We start from the raw sequence: 18,577 nt of genomic DNA on the forward strand, positions 1-18,577 counted from the left end.
AAGTTGGTCTGATAGTCCCCGTTACCTTGTAAAAACCAGTCTGGCCACAATTGTGAACACCAGGGGAAGGTCTGTGTTTCGCAATTTCTCCCTCAGCAAGGACATAGTTTGATTCTTTCCCATACTTTCAGGGGATAGGTCATTGCTACTCTTTCTCTCTGCTGGAGAAAGGGGAAAAACTAGAGATCACCTTCATTCATCTTTGGTACAGTCTGACGCATGTCTCTAAGCCAGTGATACGGGAGAAAAAAAAACCTGTTTTCTCTCCTAGTTTACTGGCTGTCTGGATTGACCATTTTTACTACATATGAATACTTATTTATAGGGTTATGCAAAAATAGTCCAATTTAACTGACTGACTAAGAAAACCCAGGTCAAAGGGCTCATATCTCAGGTGTAGTTCTTCCTGTATGAGAGCTAGAAAGAGGTCAACAAAAATGTCCATTAAAAGTCTGGGATCAGCTAAAGGAGAATGGAAGCTGTGGGCCCAGCTCTGACTGGTCAGTCCATGGCTGTGTGTCCCTGGACCATCATTCAGCCTCTCTGAGCCCCAGTCCCTGTCCACAGAAAGCAAATGACAGTGAGTGGAGTACCTATGAGGCTTCCATTAGGTTATACATGCGGAAACTTTTAGAACCTTAAAAGTACGCAAATAGTGACTGCATCTATTTTTCTATATGTAAAAAGTAATATTAGCCAAAAATGAGTTTGTAAAAGCCACTGTAGGTTGGATACTACTACTGATAACTAATACGCGTTAAGCACTTATTTTGTGCCAAGCACTCCATTAACAGTGTTAAGTCCATTATTTCAGTTAATCTTCACGACTCTATGAAGCAAGTGTCATTGTTACTCTTATTTTACGTGAGGAAACCGAGGCAGAGAGACTGAATTATTTACTTAAGATCGTATGGCCTATAAGGGACAGAGCTGGACTCCCTGCTGCGGCTGACGTCAGAACTGTGCTCTCAACCAGGTTTGAAAGCCGATGCTTCTGCCAATCCATCAAGACCCCCAAAAGTGGAGCTGTCTTCCCCAAAGTGAAGGTGGACCCCTCTAAAACTTCCTCGTGGTCTGTCAAGTCCTGCTGTGATGGGTCGCCCCATTTCTGTCCCTGTCTTTGGGGTTGGGACTTGGCCCGGTGGGCTGTGTGGGTGGCTGGGCGGTGGGCGGGCCGGGTTCCGGCAGACAGACGGAGCTGGGAGGTGCAGGTGCACAGAGCGGCCAGGGGGTCAGCCGGCAGCTGGAGCCCGCGCCTGAGAGCTCTCGAGAGCAGAGGGTTAAATTTTCAGGAAGTTTGTAAGCTGGTCGGTAAACACAGCTATTATTAAAAATTAAATTATATCCACTTACAATTAAGTTATGTTAAAATGGTAACAAATACTCCCAACACATCACTTGCTAATTTATTTACATTTTATCATTATCTGTGCTATCAAAGTTATTTATATCGATGGTAGCTGTGTGATAGAAATGACATTTAATGCTGAGCTTCTGAGCATCTCTTCCAAACTCTGTGCTTATTTACCTCAACTTAGGAGTTTGAAATCAGCTGTGGTGAGAGTTATTTACTTCATGGAAATTGGCAAACACTACAAATCAGGGATTGAATTGTTGTTCTGCTGACTGTCTAGACTTAAAGGGATGCAGAAAATGTTAATAAAGCAGATTAAACTTAAAATGGGTCATGTCTGTAGCTGTCGCATTATGAATAGCAAAAAAATTAGAGGGAATATCTTTCCAGTATTTACAAACCATTATCTGATTTAAAAGAAGTTACTCATATCATTGATGAAAGGACTCATTAAGGTTAATGGAAATATCAACCAAAATTCATATCAGAGCTATCCGCATTTATCATTGATGTGACTTTTTGCTTAATCGGATATTAATAATCGAGCATATTTTGTAATCTGATTTTGTAACATTATTGTTGATGACAGAATTATAAAAACAGTTGGCAGATTTTGCAAGAAATAGCTAGTCACACTGAAAGTATAGGTGCAAACGGAAAAGCAAAGTACGTATTTTATCCTAAAATTTATGTTATCTCTAAAATTATATAAAGAAAACATCAACAGAAACTTCTATGTTCCTTTACGTGGTATTGTGAATCTGACCGGCACATAAATACACATGCTTACATTTGTCCTCGGAGAGCAGATATGAAACATTACCAGCACGCCCTGGGTAAGAAGCGGGCATGAGTGGAAGTCAAGTCCCACCGAAGGCAAATTTCAAAGCCTAGGTAGGTGGGTCGGGGTAAATCCGCTGGCCAAGGCTATCACCACAGTTCCCCAGATGATCTGCCCTCCTCTCAACCCAGACAATGAGTGGTCTGTATTCAGAGGTACGCACTGGTCTCTGGGGGGATGAATGCTCTATCGGAGTGTTTCCCAAACATTCGACAAGCAGCATGGTTTTTCACATATATGAATACTGACTCAAACAATTTTTATTTAAATTGATTCACTTTTTCTTTGTAAATAAATGTGTTTAAAATGGAAACTGTAGATAAGGTCTCAAATTTTATGTGCATCAGGATCATCCAGGGAGCTTGTGAAAATGCAGGTTCTGATTCAGGAGATCTGAGTGGGCCCAGGAATCTGCATTTAAAACTCCCATGTGATGCCTGGTCCATGGGAACAAAGTTCTAGATTGCCATGGAAACCAATAAAACTGTAAAACTGTATCACTGGTCATAGACAACAAATAGCTGAAAAATTAATAAAATTAAAATAAACCAATGTTATTATATTTGAGCAAATGCTGCCCACCATGTTGCTGAGTCCCAAAGCCTGCTTTCTCTTTGTTGAAACGTGAGACTGATGAGTGTAAGAGAAGTGTTAATGACCTACCGGCACCAAATGGAAACTTTCTTATACAGGTTAATTAAGATTGAAAGAGGAAAAAAATGAATTTGATCACTATGGGATTCAGTGTCATTTTATATCATGCCCAATACCTTCTCAAATCAGCTTACAAGTGGTACTTGCCTTTCATCTGGGGACAGTCAACTGCTTTAACTCACCTAAATGTATTACCTGCTCTTCTCCAATGGCTTTTTAGAGTTATGCTTTCTGATTAATAATTGCTTCTATTTCCATTTCAACCCAATGCCTTCAGGATTTCTCCTCACAGACCATATAGCAGGTGTGTCATTCTAGACCCTGAGGATAGGAAGGTAGGACTGTGTTTGTTGCTCAGTGCAGTTGCTAGGATGTGTAATGAGATTCAAATATGTTGGTCCCCAGGCTTTCAAGCCAGCCTGAAATCTTGGCTCTGCTGTGCAGGGGCTAGGCTGCCGTGTTTGCACTCCATCTATATTTCTGGGACAGGAGAGCATATTGACACTTTGAAATAGGGTAAAAAATTTTGAATAAAAAAATTTAAATTAAGTGCACATGGAAGATGGATGGGAGAGAAGCAAAGCAGCCTGCTTTGGAGTAAGTCGGAGGAAGTATTTGAGAGTCCCCACATGGAGGGGGAAAAGGGCCATCTCCAAACCCATCCCTCTGCTATGCAGGGGTGTTCTTAGCAGAACATGTGTCCAAGGTGAGTGCCGAGAGGCTGAAATGTGTACTCTGCCTTTCTCCAGCACTTGCTGTGTGGATTGCAGCCAGTCCGCTCAAGCTCTCTGTTTTGGCAGCTGGTGAACAAGAGCTTTACAAGAGCCTTGCTCTGCTGCCGAGTACAGCTGACCGCCTTGCTCTGCAGCCTCTTAGACCTCACAGGATCACACTAATCTCATGGTGTTACTATCATGGAAAAAGGGAAAGCAACGGATTCCTTGGGGATACAGGGGTTCCCCGTCTTGTATCACAGAGGAATCTTATCCCACGGGGAGGGCACAGAATCATGGTTTGGGAAGATCATGACAAAGGTCTGGCCTAACCTTCTGGACCCTCAAGACAAAGGCCTCTCAACCTCACATTCCATGAGACAATGAATCAAGACTCCCCCGCACTCCATGTGATCTGTCCAGGACAACCTAGCTGTTCAGAGTGATGATTCTGGAGTCAGAAAGTGTGGTCTGAATCTCAGTTCCACCACTTTGGAACCGTGTATTCTTGGGGAAGTGACTAACCTCTCTGTGCCTTAGTTCCCTCCTCTGTGAAATGGATAAGATCACAATACCTAACTCATGGTGGGAAGATGAAAGGAGAACAGGCCTGTCAGGGGCTTAGCACCTGGTCTGGGCACTTGGTACACGCTTACTAAATGCTCTGCTGGCGCTGTTCTCAAGCATGTTGTATTCTGCCTTGGAGAAGAATGGTCTTTCTCTCCGTTGCCTGCCACCTGCGCTCAGCCAACCTCGCACTAGATTGTAGGTACCTTGCGTGCGGGGGACAACTTCTTCCTGACGCCTCTGTCTGCCCTGGGGACCTAACATGGTGCTTTACACCTTGGGCATGCCCAACACATTTACTGAAGGTCCACAGTGTGTCCTAGGCACATGTTAGGGACTATGGAAATGGAGGGTCCACCAGCAATGGAATGAAATCTCACCTCCTTTTCATTAGGAGGATTAGCTATCAGTATTATAATGACCATGGGGTATCATATAAATGTTATTTAGCTAAGGATAGCTGTGGACAAGCAGCATCCACACCCCTGACCTACTCGAGCCAGACAGAGGATTTATTTGGGAGAAGGCTGGATGCCATCTGGTTTCACCTGAGACACGAGTTCTCCTTAGTGGGAACTAAAAAGAAGTACATGTCTCACTCGGTGGAACTTCAGTGTTGGCAGGAGGGCTGGCCTGGCGAGGCTAAGCCAAGTGTCTCCTTGAATTGATCGACACAAGAACTGCCTGGCCATTGAAGCTGCTTACAAAAGGCTATGGGAAGAAAAAAAGAAGAAGAAGAATGTAGCAGGAGGGGAAGAATGAAGGGGGGGAAATCGGAGGGGGAGAAGAACCATGAGAGACAATGGACTCTGAAAAACAAACTGAGGGTTCTAGAGGGGAGGGGGGTGGGAGGATGGGTTAGCCTGGTGATGGGTATTGAGGAGGGCACGTTCTGCATGGAGCACTGGGTGTTATGCACAAACAATGAATCATGGAACACTATATCTAAAACTAATGATGTAATGTATGGGGATTAACATAACAATAAAAAAATTAATAAAAAAAAAAAAAAAGGCTATGGGACCAATTCCCAGCCTCAGCGGAAGCTGCCCAAGGACACACCGAGGGACACCTGGCTTTGCAGACTTGCTGCCCCTCGGTCATAAGGAAGGGTACACTGCTGAAGAAGGTGGCGGAACAGGCTCAGCAGTGAGTGTGGTTCCAAAGAGAAAAATATGTTTTTCTTCTTAAGGTATTATTGAAGAAGTTTAAACGATAGTATTTTTCTTCTGGTTCATGGAGATCATTCCATTCTGAAGAAGGGACTCCTCTGCTCTGTCTCTTCTCAGAGACTGATAAGTGTTGAACGCAAACCATACTACTTTAATTTCTCAGGGATTTGGGTTATTTTATCTTTGCAAGTCTCTTATTTTGGAAGTAAGGTCCCTACCCTTTTCATGGGAAAGAATTACCATTGAGAAATACCAAAGATAGCTTTGAGATCTCAGAATCGGGTGGCCAGGAATGGCCAGGGACTTTGTGCCCACGGCCCCATGCACAAGGCCTGGCACCCGCTTTGTGCTTGACAAATGGAGTCTGAATGAGCGAGTGAGTGCAGATTTCTTGGTCGTATGTAGAATTTACTGTGTTGGGGGATCCTCTATATAGATAGTCACTCAAATATTGGTTGTCGACCAGTTGTGGGGTTGGAAACACAATGTGGAGGCTGAGGGCCTGGAATTGCCCTCTACAATATACATGTTGTACTGGGTAAGGGTACATAGGCAGGGCCTACCTCAATGCGACAGTCTCTTTAGTTTCCCTTTTAACAACTACTTTGATTCCCTTCACTCTGTCTCCCAGCTCTAACCAGCTTGGCTATGCTCCTGTAACATACAGTGACGGGAACCCAATCCTGGCCTCCCAGCTCCTATAGTAACCCTGCCTTATTGGTTAACAATATCTTTTGAGAGCCACCTGGAACCATCACAACTTAAGTAAAAAGACAATTGATAAGCTGGGGACATATTTACAACATATTGCAGGGAGAGGACTAATTTCTCCTGTGTACAAAGAGTCACTACAAACCAGTACTAAAAAGTCCAAGACCTAATAAAAATGGGCAAGGGATATGATCTGATAGTATACACAAGAACAAATATGGCTGGAATTCAGCATGTAAAAAGATGTTCCACCTTCCTTATAATATGAGAAATGCAAAATAAAACTGCACTGAAAAACCATGTTTTACCTCTAATATTGACAAGGATCACAAGGTATGAGAACTCACAGTATTGGTGAGGATGTGGGGAAATGGGCACTCTCAAACATTTCTGATGAGAATGTAAATTGTTACAACCTTTCCTGAGGGTAATTGACAATATTTATCAAAATTACCAGTGTGCATAATTTTTGACCCTGCAATTCCACATCTTATGAATTTATCCAGGAGTATATTTCTATATTGGGGAATGAGGGACATACGTATTCTAATGTATAAAAGCAAAAGATTGGAAGCCACCTAAATATTGATCAGCAGGGCATTAAATAAATCCTGGGATATCCATTGCTAGAACAGGCATTTTTTTCTGTTGAGGGCCAGATAGTAAATATTTTAGGCTTAGCAGACCATATGGCCTCCATTGCAACTATTCCACTCTGCTGGTGTATGCAAATGCAGCCATAGACAATATGTAAGTGAATGAGCAAAGCTGGGTTTCAATAAAACTTATTTGTAAAAAACAGGCAGTGGGTGAGATTTGGCTTGTGGGCCACAGTTTGCTGCCCACTGTGGTATAATATCATGCCATCTAAAAAGCAGCATGTTCTGAATACTACTATTTGTGTAAAGAGAGAGAGAGAATATATACATATTTCCTTGGATGTGCATAAGGTATCTCTGAAAGGACTCATAGTAAAAGGATAACATTGACTGACCCTGTAGAAAAGAACTGGGCGGCTGGGACATGGGTTGGATGTCATTTTTCACTGTATATCATTTTGTACATTTTGAACTTTGAAATAAGTGAAGGTATTATATATTAAAAATGCTTACATAAAATCCAAGTAAATGAAAAATGAAATAAAAGTGAGCTGGGGCCCTTTTGCAAAGCCCTCCCTGAGACATACTAGAAAGGCTAGAGGACTCCCCTTCAGTGCTTGCAGGAAGCACACCAGAATAGACCATGGCTTGTTTCACTGAAGAGACATCAGGGATTATAGCCAACTCATCAACACACAGGGACCCCTAGATTACAGATGCTTTTAGGGGTTCTGCTCTTTCTATTCTCCTTGAAAGGAACTCTCCCAGTTGGCTCTCGTGGTGATACCACATCAGGCCATCTTGTCATCTAGAGCCAGTGACCCCAGTTGACTAGTAGAAACCCATTCCAATCCAATTTCATATATTCTAGAAAATATTCACTCTTCTTTGTACAAGCAAGCAAAGAGAGGGTGTCGATATGGCAGCCTATATAAAATATTTGCCCTTTCAGGGGAAATTATTGTTTGTGAATGTGGATGATATGGAGACATGTTATCTAAGGTTCCTAATCTGTTCATGGTTAGATCTAGACCTATGTTGTCCAACATGGTAGCCACTAGCCACACGTAGCTATTTAGATAAAGATTAATAAATGTTAAATAAAATTAAAAGCTTAGTTTCTCAGCTGGATCAGGCACATTCCCAGTGCTCAACAGTGCATGCGGCCAGTGGCTCACATACTGGGTAGCTGTGCAGACTACACAACAGTCCTATCCTCACAGAAATTGCTATTAGAGGACACTGCTCTAGTCAGTGGCTAATGTCTCTTCCAGCTCTAAGCCTATCAATAACCAGAAACCTCATGACTCATCTCCATCTGTTCACCTCTCCATGCTCAACTGTCTCCACACCTGGCTGTTTAAGGCATGATGGTTACAGCTCCCTTAAAGTTCCTGACCACGAATCCCTTGAACTGATCTGAGGCAAGTGCAGACCACTATCAGAAGAGACAGCATGGGTGCATTTGCTGTGGGGTTCCTGGCCCCTAGGGGCTACTGAAAGGAAGCTGAGTTCTCTCTTGTCGGCACCTCCTACCCTACCACACCAGCTGGTGCTGGTAATTGAATAAGCCTTTGGTTATTGTACACATCCTCCCAATTTGGTGAACAAGGGACAGAGAGGAGGCTTCCAGGAGTGAGGGTGTGGAGCCCTTCCCTGGGAGGAAGATCCCAGGGAGGAGGTTAAGAACGCAAAACAGAGCTTGTCTTGCTGCTACAGAATGGAAACATCTCAGCATAGGAATGCTAGGAAAGAGGTGAATGATAGAGGCTCTCCCATATTCCCCAAGGTGGCCCGTTTAGGGTCTGTGGGTTGCAGACTGGGGAATGTATTCCGTGGGTAGCCAGGAGGTCTGGAGAGTGGGATGGCATGTTGTCTGTGGTTCCCCAAGCATCCCCAAATACCTAGGGCTGGGTAACCACAACAAGCAGACAAGGGAGGGCCGGCCTGGAAGATGCTCCAGAAATTCTCTGGACAAAACTGACCCCACCCCCCCAAACATGGAGTTATGTTGAGAACTTGAGAAGCTCCAAAAGCTAGACTACCAAAGTTCCCAACATCCATGGCTGAGGCTGGAGAGAACCTAGCCCGAACCTCTTTATAAGCTTAATGACTTAAGAGGAGTTAGCAGATAACTTGGGAACAGATGCTGATGGCATCTACCTCTATCCCTCAGGAACCTTTATCCCAGAACATGTGGTTCTCCCCACCCTTCCATTCCACTGCCAAATTCTACCCTTTGCCTGGGAGAGCTTTCTCTGAAGTCTTTGAAAGGTCACTCTGCTAGCAGACGGCAGATGTCTGATGGGGATGGTATTACTACTCCAGCTTCCTCGCCTTTCCCCTCTCTTATATTCTGTACTGTTCCCCAGAAACCCTGTGGGTGCAGAGTCCCATCTCCCACAGTGGGTGCTGGTTGGTTAGTGAGTTCTTTGTTGGTTCCCTTCTCTGCTTCTTCTCTACTGGTATTTTTGTCCCCCTCCTCCCCCAACTTCCAGATAAATAATTTCCTCTTTAATATTTGTCTCAGACAGGGTCAGTTTCTGGGGAAACCTAAACAAAGACATAAATTAATCATGTCAATTAATTTTCAGCCTCCCCAGGCCGAAAGGTAATTAAATACATGTCTGTACGCTCTCTGCAAAAGGTTTGAAAGGAGTGTGTGCTAAGCCATTTCACATTTATACTTTGCTGCCAAGAAACCGACAAGAGGTGCTCAGGATGGGCAAATGTCAGCCCCCAAGGGCATGACAGCAACTGACAAAACTATTTATTGGAGGACTTCTGGCTGTCAGTTCTGATCTCTGTTGACGATCAGAGGAATTCACTCATTCTGCAAATATTTTCTGATCTCCACCTCTCTGCAAGAGGCCCCGGTAGCATCAGCCAAATGAAAACAAGTACTGTCTGTTTTCTCTGAGATGTAGCTTTCAGATTACTCTATTAAAAAAAAAACACTAATGAATCTGCTCAGAATTAATGCTTGAATTACTGTTGGGCTGGTGATGATTCTCAAGAGGGTGAAGGGTGAGTAATAATGGCCAGGATTTTTTTCTTTTTCACACTATGCAGGATTTCTTTCTGTTCTTTACCACGCCCCATCCCCCTTCCCCAAATAAATAATCACTGCAGTGTGGGGTATGCCCCAGGAGTGTTGGGACAAAAGCAAGGTTGCAAACTCCTGGGCCACAGAGCTCTCGCTTTGGGAACCAGAGCGGAGGAGGACCGACTACCCAATGTGGAGAAAAGGTGCCTGGCCCTAGAGCCAGGAGGGCGGAACGACGGTGCTGCCAGCCAGCCATGTGACCTCAGGACATCAGCTGCCCTCTCTCAATCTGTTTCCTCACCTCTGAAGTGAAGAAAGGGGATGCTATGGTGGCTAAGGTCATGAATTATGAATATTCATGAGTCTCTTAAAAAAGAAGCAACGGACCAAAACGAAATCTATGGTTTGGTTTCACTTTCCCTTTGTGTTGTTCCCCCTCTCACCTGGTTGGGGGGGTGGGAGACTGCCTGTTGTGAGGTTACTAGGCACTGTTTGCCCTAAAAAGGGTTTGCAGTTGACCTGGCTCAAGGAATTAAGGTCAGAAAGAAAAGGGGCTGTTGAAAGGAGATGGGGGGTGGAGAAATGGCGGAGTAAAGATGTTTTTGATGGATCCAGAATTGGTGAAGACCCTGCTGGGAAGGTTCCTGTTGATACTGAGGGGGCATGGGAGAACAAAGAACAGAAAAGGTCTTCCTTGGGTTTTTTTGTTTTTTTGGTAGCTTTTATAAACTCTGGTGGCTCTCAAGCCTGGCTGAATATTCGAATCATCCAGAGAGTTGGAAAAAAAGTCACAAAGTCCCTCTCCTTCTTCTGATTTAATTGGTCTTAGATGGGGCCTGGGCATGAGCATTCTTGAAAATGCTCTGGGATAATTCTGCTGTGCAGCTGGGATTGAGACCTACTGAACAGTAACCCAGAGCACAGGAAGAGCCTGCTTGCTTTCTCTCAAAAAAATAAGCTACCTTACTTTTCATACGTTCTCTACACTTTCCTTCCTTTTCTGTTCTTCTCGCCCGGTGCCTCAGAATCCCCAAGTCATACATGGATGGGAGATGGAGAAAGGAAGAACAAACCCTGTGCATTCTATGTTCTGGTTAATTCCTTTATTATTTACCAGGTTTAATAAAAGATGTTTCCCTCCATGAATATAACTCATACTGCTTAAGAAAAACTTGAAAAAATATTATACTCAAAAACAAGAAAGAAAAAAACATCTCAACATGTCACATAGGTCCCTCCCCCAAAGACAACCACTGTTAACACCAATACATTTTAATGTTTTCTTTCTAATTTTTTCTTGATGCCTCATTTCTTTGTTTGAGTGCTTTCTACTATGTCTACCAGGGGTTGGCCAACTGCAGCCTGCAGGTAAACCCAGCCTACTTTTTGTTTCTATGAATAAAGTTTTATTGGAACAGAGCCATGCTTATGTGTTACCTTTTTTTTTTTTTTTTAAGATTTTTTTTATTTGACAGAGAGAGAGACACAGTGAGAGAGGGAACACAAGCAGGGGGAATGGGAGAGGGAGAAGCAGGCTTCCTGCGGAGCAAGGAGCCCGATGTGGGACTCGATCCCAGGACCCTGGAACCATGACCTGAGCCGAAGGCAGATGCTTAACAACTGAGCCACCCAGGCGCCCCTTATGTGTTACCTTCTGTCTTTCACACTACCAGGGCAGAGTTGAATAGTTGTAATAGATTATCAGGCCCAGGAAGCCTCATATTTATTGTTTGGTGCTTGACAGAAAAAGTTTGTTGGTTCCTGGTACATACCCTGTACTCTCTTATTTCCCCCACTTGACCTTATTAAGTGAGCATTTCCCATGTTGTTATATATGCTTCGTAAATATTTCTAATAGCTCCCTGGTATTTCATTGCATGGAAAGGTTGTGGCTTAGCCTTACTCTTATTATTAAACATTTATGTGCTTTCCGCCTAATTTTTTTCATTCTTATAATGAATGCTTCAGTGAATACATTTAGATATAAATTTTATCTACATTTTCAATTATTTCTTTAGGATAGTGTCTAGATTCTTCAACTGGTAGGTAGGGGCATTTCAAGATTCTCGATACAGATCATCAATTCCCTTGCTCAAAGATGTCACAGTAGCTTATACTCCTCAGTAATATAGGGGAGAACCTACTTCACCACGCACTTGTGGGCATTGAGTATTACCATTTTCAACATGTTACCTTTAGACAGGGAAGCAAAATGTTACTATTTTAAATTGTATTTCTCTTCTGTCTAATGAGATCGAAACTGTTGCATTTTTTCTCTCCTATGTTGACTGCTTTTCACCTTTGCTTGACCTCCTTCTGCACAGGGAGAAGGTCCTGCCTCACCTTGGCTTGGAGCAAGGCTCCTGCTTCCGCCCGGTTCTTTTCGACATCTTTCTCCCAGTGGATCCTGATGGTCTCAAGGATGTCGTCCAGACCAGTGCCGATGGGTACACCCATTTGTTCCAGCTCAGACCCTGCCAGCTGTTTGTACAGCACTTTCACATCCTGCGAATGACAATATACACTCCAGGTGAGCTCCAGGGGACAAGGAGGGCACACAGAATTTCAGCCAGCAGAAGCCCGGGTCTGTGGGCACCCCTGTGCTTCTCGTTCTGCTCCTGCCAAACATGGGGCTTCACAGAGACTGGCAAAGTCCCCGGCCCCCTCGCCAGCACGCGTGCCATAGTCTTTGGCAAGAAGGAGGCGTTTCTTAGGCTGGTGTTCGCAAGCCCGGGCCCCCTCAAAGCAAATATCAAAATACATAAACCGCAAAATAACACAGAGGAAGCAACAACAGCAAGATGAAATGTATGAATTCTGTAAAGTCAGAGTAGGCTGGGAGAGATTTGGAGGTCACTGAAGGGTGAGTGGTGGAGAGTGGTGGCAAGCGGCGGAGCTAAGAGCAGGAGGAAGTGGCCTTAGTGCTCGTGGTCAGCCTGAGGGCGGACGAAAGAAGGAACTTCCCAAGGGAAGCGGAGTTAAATGGGTTTTGATTTTTTGGCTGAAAGCACGTTCCATGTCCGCTCAGACAGTGACACGTGTGAGGTGGTTGAGTCGGGGCCGATCTGCCGGCAACTGGGCCGAGTCATGGGGGGAGGTCCCGTTGAGTCCTGTCACTCAGTGAGCTGACGGAATTTCGTTAACGAGTGTGTGCAAACCCCAGCCCGGGTCTAGCTTCAGGGTTATTTTGTTTGTTCAGTGCAGCGTTAAAAAAGAAAAAAAAGAAAGAAAAAAAGACCTGGAATACAAGGCCTTGAGGTAGGGGATGCTCTCTCTCCAGCTCGACACAGGCCCCCTCCCTCTCCAGTGTGGACCTGCCTTCCCCTCCCCTTGTGTCCCAGCCCGGGCCTGAAGCCGTCTGAACTTGAGACTCCCGGCGTCACCTCACCCACTGCAAGGATTCGGGCGTGTTTTGCCCGCAGCCCCGGGCAGGCGAGGGGGACAGGCCGACAGGAGCTAGCCTCACCGATGGCCGGCTCCGCCAGACAGGCGCGGGCCTCTGGGCTGCAACCAATCCAGCGTCGGCCCGGCCCCCACCTACCTCTTCGTAGCTCCTTGACAGAAAGCAGAGTTCTTCTTTCAGGCGTTCTATTTGACTCTCCAGATCCATTTTTGTCAAATTAGCTTCATCAATGACTTTATACAGAGAGTTAATTTCCTCTTCCGCTGCCTTTCGAAATGGCTGCTCATTTTCATATCTGCAGATAAAGGAGCTTAATCAGCATAGGTGGGCAACCCCAAAGGGGAAATAATCAGATTACAAATGTTACCAACAGGCCAATTATGTGATAGACAAATGGATGTTAGAAGTCACCGTTCCAACAGCTCTGAGGGCACTGTTAACGCAAGTGTTACATGTTGATTTATTAAAATGAAAGTGATGGCAGCCAATTTCTGATAACCTAGCTTCACAGGCTGCCACGCTCATGGGGCACTGGAAGCACAGAACTCTAGGGAAGGCTTCTCCAGGAGTTGAGATCCAGGTAGGGGGATGTGGCATGTCACCATTATTCTGATTTGTCATCCTTTTCCCCCGAGGATCCTTTAACAAACATTACTGAGAATCTGCTAAGCACAGGCTAATGATCCCCAAATGAAAAACACGGTTTCTGTCTCCAAAGAGCCCGTGTGAAATTTTAAAACTGTGGCTGCAAACCCAAATGCTTTCAGGGGCCAAGTGGGGAATATAGATGAGGGATGAGGGCCGGGTCTGGGAAGCAGGGAGAGGTAGGGATTGAAGCCCACAGGACAGCTCATCTTTCACGCAAGGGGACCTGCTGCTCAGCTCTTCCTGTTACTGCTGCGTGGGAAGGGGTGTGCCAGTTCTCTCCGAGAGAAATGGGAAACCTGGATTTATATGTGAAATATCCAGAGCTTTAAAAACTTGCAGCCTATACAATAACACATAGGCACACACATCGACACAAATCTGAAACTTCCCCCCTGAGTTCTTTCCATCTCTGGTTTGCACAGAGCCTTCTTTCTATAGACCACCCAACATCTTTGCCAGTTTCTCTCAGTGTTACTCCTTTCCTTCTACGGCCTTCCACCCAGCTGTACCCTCAGCCACATTTCACACCTCACCTTCATCCATCCATAGAACGGAGAAATCTCACATTACTCATTGAAGAAAGCATCTTAGGGTTTTAGAGTTTTAAGGGAATTTAGGATTCAACTATTCAAACTCTTACCCAGTGACAATCCCTTGATAGCATTCTTTTTTTTAAAAAAAAAAGGTTTATTTATTTATTCGAGAGAGAGGGTGCTTGAGAGAGTGCAAGTGAGAGCGCAGGAGCAGGGGGAGGGGCAGAGAGAGAAGGAGAGGAAGAGAGAATCTCCAGCAGACTCCCCGCAGAGCATGGGGGCCTGACATGGGGCTCCATCCCAGGACTCTGAAATCCTGACCTAAGCCGAAATCAAGAATCAGTTGCCTAACCAACTGAACCACCCTGGTGTCCCTCGACAGCATTCCTGATAGGTGATCATGTAGCCTCTACTTGACTACTTCCAGTGACAGGGAACTCATCACCTACCACCACCACCATTCCATTTTAGGACAGATCTAATTATGGAAATTTCTTCCTTCAAGAGCTTAAGTCTTCATTCCTGTAAGAGTCTGAGTTCCACTCACTGAAGCATCCAAAGTTAGTCTGATCCTTCCTTCTGGCAGTCCTATAAATATTGAGTCTAGTCTCTTATATCATTCTCTTTTCCCCTCATCACTTCCTCCGAGCCTTTTGTTCCTCAGGTTAAACATTCCCAGTTCCCCCATTATTCATATAAATTGGTTTCCATATCCCTCATCATCAGTGGCAGGGACTTTGTATTCTTAGCATCCACCTTCAGGCTTCAAATATATGCGTGGAATGATTAGAAATGCTCTAATTGGTCCACATCTTTCTCAAAATATGATTCAGAGACTGGAATGCAAAACTCCAGATGTTGCCTGATCAGTTCAGAGTCCCGGGGGACTGTCTGCTCCTTTGTTTAAACCCTTTAATTCTATTCATCATGGGCCCTAAGGTTTGCTTTGTGGGTTTTTGTTTGCATGTTTGTTCATTTGATTTTGACCAGCTGTATTTGCTGCTGACTAATATTGGGTGTCCTGTCAATTAGAGTCCCTGACCATTTTTCACAAGTCCAATTACCCTGTCCTTTCTGGGTGCACCTGGTATTTGAACCCCAAAGTAGGAGTTCATATATATCCTCTTTCAGTTTCATTGGCCCATTGTTCCAATGTGTTAGGATCATTCTTCTCCTTGCCAGCCCTCCTGGCTTTGTGTCTTCTGCCATTTTGCCCTTTCATGCCAAGGTAGCTTTCATGCACCTTACAGTTAAAAACAGTAAATGCAGGAACCGAGGACAGAGCCCTGTGGCATACCGCTAGAGACTTTCCTCAGAGTTGGACCTGCACCTTTGAATCTCCCTCCCCCTGAAGAACTGGTTTTTGAAGTCATTTTTATCTACTCTATATGTAGGATTAGATTCTCTACCCATATGTATTCTTCATGAAGGACTGTATTTTTATTAACATTTAGTCCTTTTGGAATCAAGTCCTGCCCTTCCAGCTGGAATGAAAACCCACCCATATCACTGAGATTGGTCCCTGCTGACCGGGGCTGGAAGAATCCCCCTGTGCCTCTGAAGTCCTGTTTTGCTTCTCTCTCCAGGGAGCCTGGCCCCTTCCAGGGTGTGCTCCAGTCAGCATTATGGGAGGTCTTAGGTGTCCTACAGACCGTTTTTTGGAAGTCCTCTAAGCATTTAACACATCCCTGTGGTATCTCCCAAAGCCGCTGTTAAGCTTTTAGCTTTCTCTTGCTATCATTTTTTCCTTTCCCCCCCATTTCAAAGTCTTCAAATAGAATCTCTTTGCTTGTGATACCCAGAACTTTCTGTCTTGACCTGCAAGCCACTCTGGCCCAGCATCTTCAGAAATACTACAATTTCTGCTTGGTTGCTCTACCATCTGCTCGACTCAGCTTGCTCAAAGCCAAATTCATTATCTATCCCTGACTTTTAGACCAGCTTTCCTTCCACAGTTTTCTATTTTAGTCAGTAGAACCGCAAATCTTCTAAATTACCCAAGTTCAAAGCCTGAAACTTATCTTTGCTTTCTATTTCCAGGCTGCATATGTCAAACCCTGCCAATGATTTCTTTGACCCATCTCTGAAGTCTGCTCATGGCCACCATCTCAGGCAGACCCTGAGCTATAAGAGCCTCTGATTGTCTTCCTCCAACTGACCTACAGTATTGCCCCCAGAGGGGCCATCCTTAAACACATTGGGTCACCATTTACTCAGAGCCATAAGTGTCCTCCTCTGGCCCCTTAGTAATCTGATCTTGCCTTCCTTTCTAACCTCGGCTCCCAGTACACACCCTGCCCTGCCATCCATCCAGCCCATTTGCTCCCATTGCTTCTTGCTCATTTGCCCCACCTCTCCTCTCTACCAATACAAATCTCCCTTTAAGCTGAAATCCGGTCATGATGAGCCACTGCTCAGATCCCTTCTATGGGTCTCCTCTCAGGTCATCTCTGAGCTCGTAGGTATGGCTCACATGGTCCTCCGGGATTTGGTCTCTCCCTGGTTTTCAAGCCTCATTGGCTGCCCCTCCTTCCTTCACTCCATATGCCCCAGTTATAATGAGCTACTTGGTGGCCACCAATGCACCACGCTTTCTCATGTCCTTCTGCCTTAGCACATACTGCCTCCTCTGCCTGGAAAGTCATGCCTCCTTCATTGGCCTGGTCAACTCCTACACCAGTTTAGGGCCCAATCAGGTGTCACCTCTTTTGTCAAGCCTCCCTGGCCAGACTAAATGTCCCCATTTCACTTGTGCTCACCTTAGTGATGGCACAACCACTCTGTGATGCCGCTGTCTGTTCACTCCTCCGTCTTTGACACTAAACTGTGAGCTGCTGGAGGTCCCCTTCACTTCATTCCCAGTAATGAAGTGCACTGGTAATGCAATGGGGAACAAAACAGACCAAGCCCCTGCTACTCGGTTGAGTGGCTGGATGAAGGCATGAACGCATAATGAATAAATGAATGAGCAAAAGAAATTTTGGTCACATCCTACCTGGACTTCACACTTAATTAAATTCTATCTTAAATTGAGTACAAATGGCTTCATGTCTATTGGCACTATCTTTAGCTGTGCAGTAAGCTGCGGTGGCTGGATGATGGCTTCAGTTTTGTGCTCCTGTGACCTTGGCGAGCACAGTGTTGTCCGAGACAGCAACGCCAGCTGACTGAGAGTCTCCTTGACTCCAGAGTGGCCGCTCGTGGGGATCCTTTTAGCAAATGGAGAAGCTTGGTCTTACAGAAAGGAAAGGACTCTGGGAATGAGGAGATGGTGGAGATTTTCCTTCTCATCACAACACTCTTATCCTAAGATAAGAATGGCAGTGGGATGGATCACTGACTTCCCCAAAGACTCCCAACGACATGCCTTTCCTCTTTGTCTTCACCAACTTAGGGAAATGTTCCTTAACTATCCCATCACCCATCCAATTGCCCAACATCCAGAACACCTTCCCCACAGAATATTCTCAAAATCGCTGTGTTTATCAATGAAAGGTCTTTTTCGTTTCGTTTCTCCATTAGACCAGTGTTTCCAAATGTCACTGACCATCGTGATTTTGCCCTAAATGCGTCTCTCTCCTGTCATTATTTACTTTACATTGTTCCTTAAATTCATCTACTTAAAAAGTAAATGTTAAATCAGTAAACTTGAAAAGCTCTTTATGTTCAATAAATTTTAAATTGCCAGTATAAATTGTAGTGCTATAGTGGAAAAAGTTTCATGAGTCATAAATAGAAGGTAACTCTAAAAATACATAACTATTAAAAAGAAAATGTTTATCCTTATACCACTTAAGATGATCTTCATCAGTGCTATCTACACCATATTTTAGGAAACACTATATTAGACTTCAAAGAGGTGTTTTTCAAGGCTGGGGAGTTAAAAATTCTGAGGCCAGACCCCACCCCCAGGGACTGTGGTTTAATTAGTCCCTGCAGCTTGGGCATTGACATTTTTAAGTGGCCAGGTAATTCTAACATGCAGCTGCAATTGAGAAGCATTGCTCAAAACCAGCAGTTATTCGAGTGTGCTCCCAGGACCAGCAGGATCAGCATCGTGGGGAACTTGTTAGAAATGTAAATTTTGGGCCCCACCCCAGACTACTGAACCAAAAACTCAGGGGGTGGGGCACAGCGATCTGTGTTTTCTATAAGAGCTCCTGGTGGTCCTGAAGCAGCCACAATTTGAGAACCCCTGCTCTGAACCAGGTGACACTGGGCAAAATCTCTGAGCCCTAGGACCTGGTTTGTGTCTATCAGGAGGTTCGAGCTGGACGATCTTTGCTCCAATTCTCCCGGGGACCTCTACCATCCCACTCCAGCCTTCTGTGCGGTT

The 18,577-nt window shown here is 44.8% G+C and overlaps 2 protein-coding genes across 3 annotated transcripts in view; one reads left to right on the forward strand and one right to left on the reverse strand.

Annotated features, from left to right (window-relative positions):
- Positions 1 to 17,935, forward strand: part of LOC118519394 (uncharacterized) — a 78,477-nt gene extending 60,542 nt beyond the window's left edge. Inside the window, exons 3-4 of one of the 2 annotated variants that reach the window (XR_013447570.1) lie at positions 11,982 to 12,187; positions 17,312 to 17,935. The gene's annotated coding sequence lies outside the window, so the exon portion shown is untranslated. Of the gene's footprint in view, positions 1 to 11,981; positions 14,378 to 17,311 lie in introns of those variants that run through there. The other variant, XR_013447567.1, reaches the window with a different exon arrangement.
- BFSP2 (beaded filament structural protein 2) overlaps positions 1 to 18,577 on the reverse strand; it is a 66,980-nt gene that overhangs the window by 11,254 nt on the left and 37,149 nt on the right. The window contains exons 3-4 of the mRNA XM_036066815.2: positions 13,199 to 13,355; positions 12,001 to 12,162 (exon numbers count right to left, since the gene is read on the reverse strand). Of these exons, the coding sequence (XP_035922708.1) occupies positions 12,001 to 12,162; positions 13,199 to 13,355 (319 nt within the window). The remainder of the gene's footprint in view (positions 1 to 12,000; positions 12,163 to 13,198; positions 13,356 to 18,577) is intronic.

This window comes from Halichoerus grypus, chromosome 1 (genome assembly GCF_964656455.1).
Source record: "Halichoerus grypus chromosome 1, mHalGry1.hap1.1, whole genome shotgun sequence".
NCBI classification, from domain to species: Eukaryota; Metazoa; Chordata; class Mammalia; order Carnivora; family Phocidae; genus Halichoerus; species Halichoerus grypus.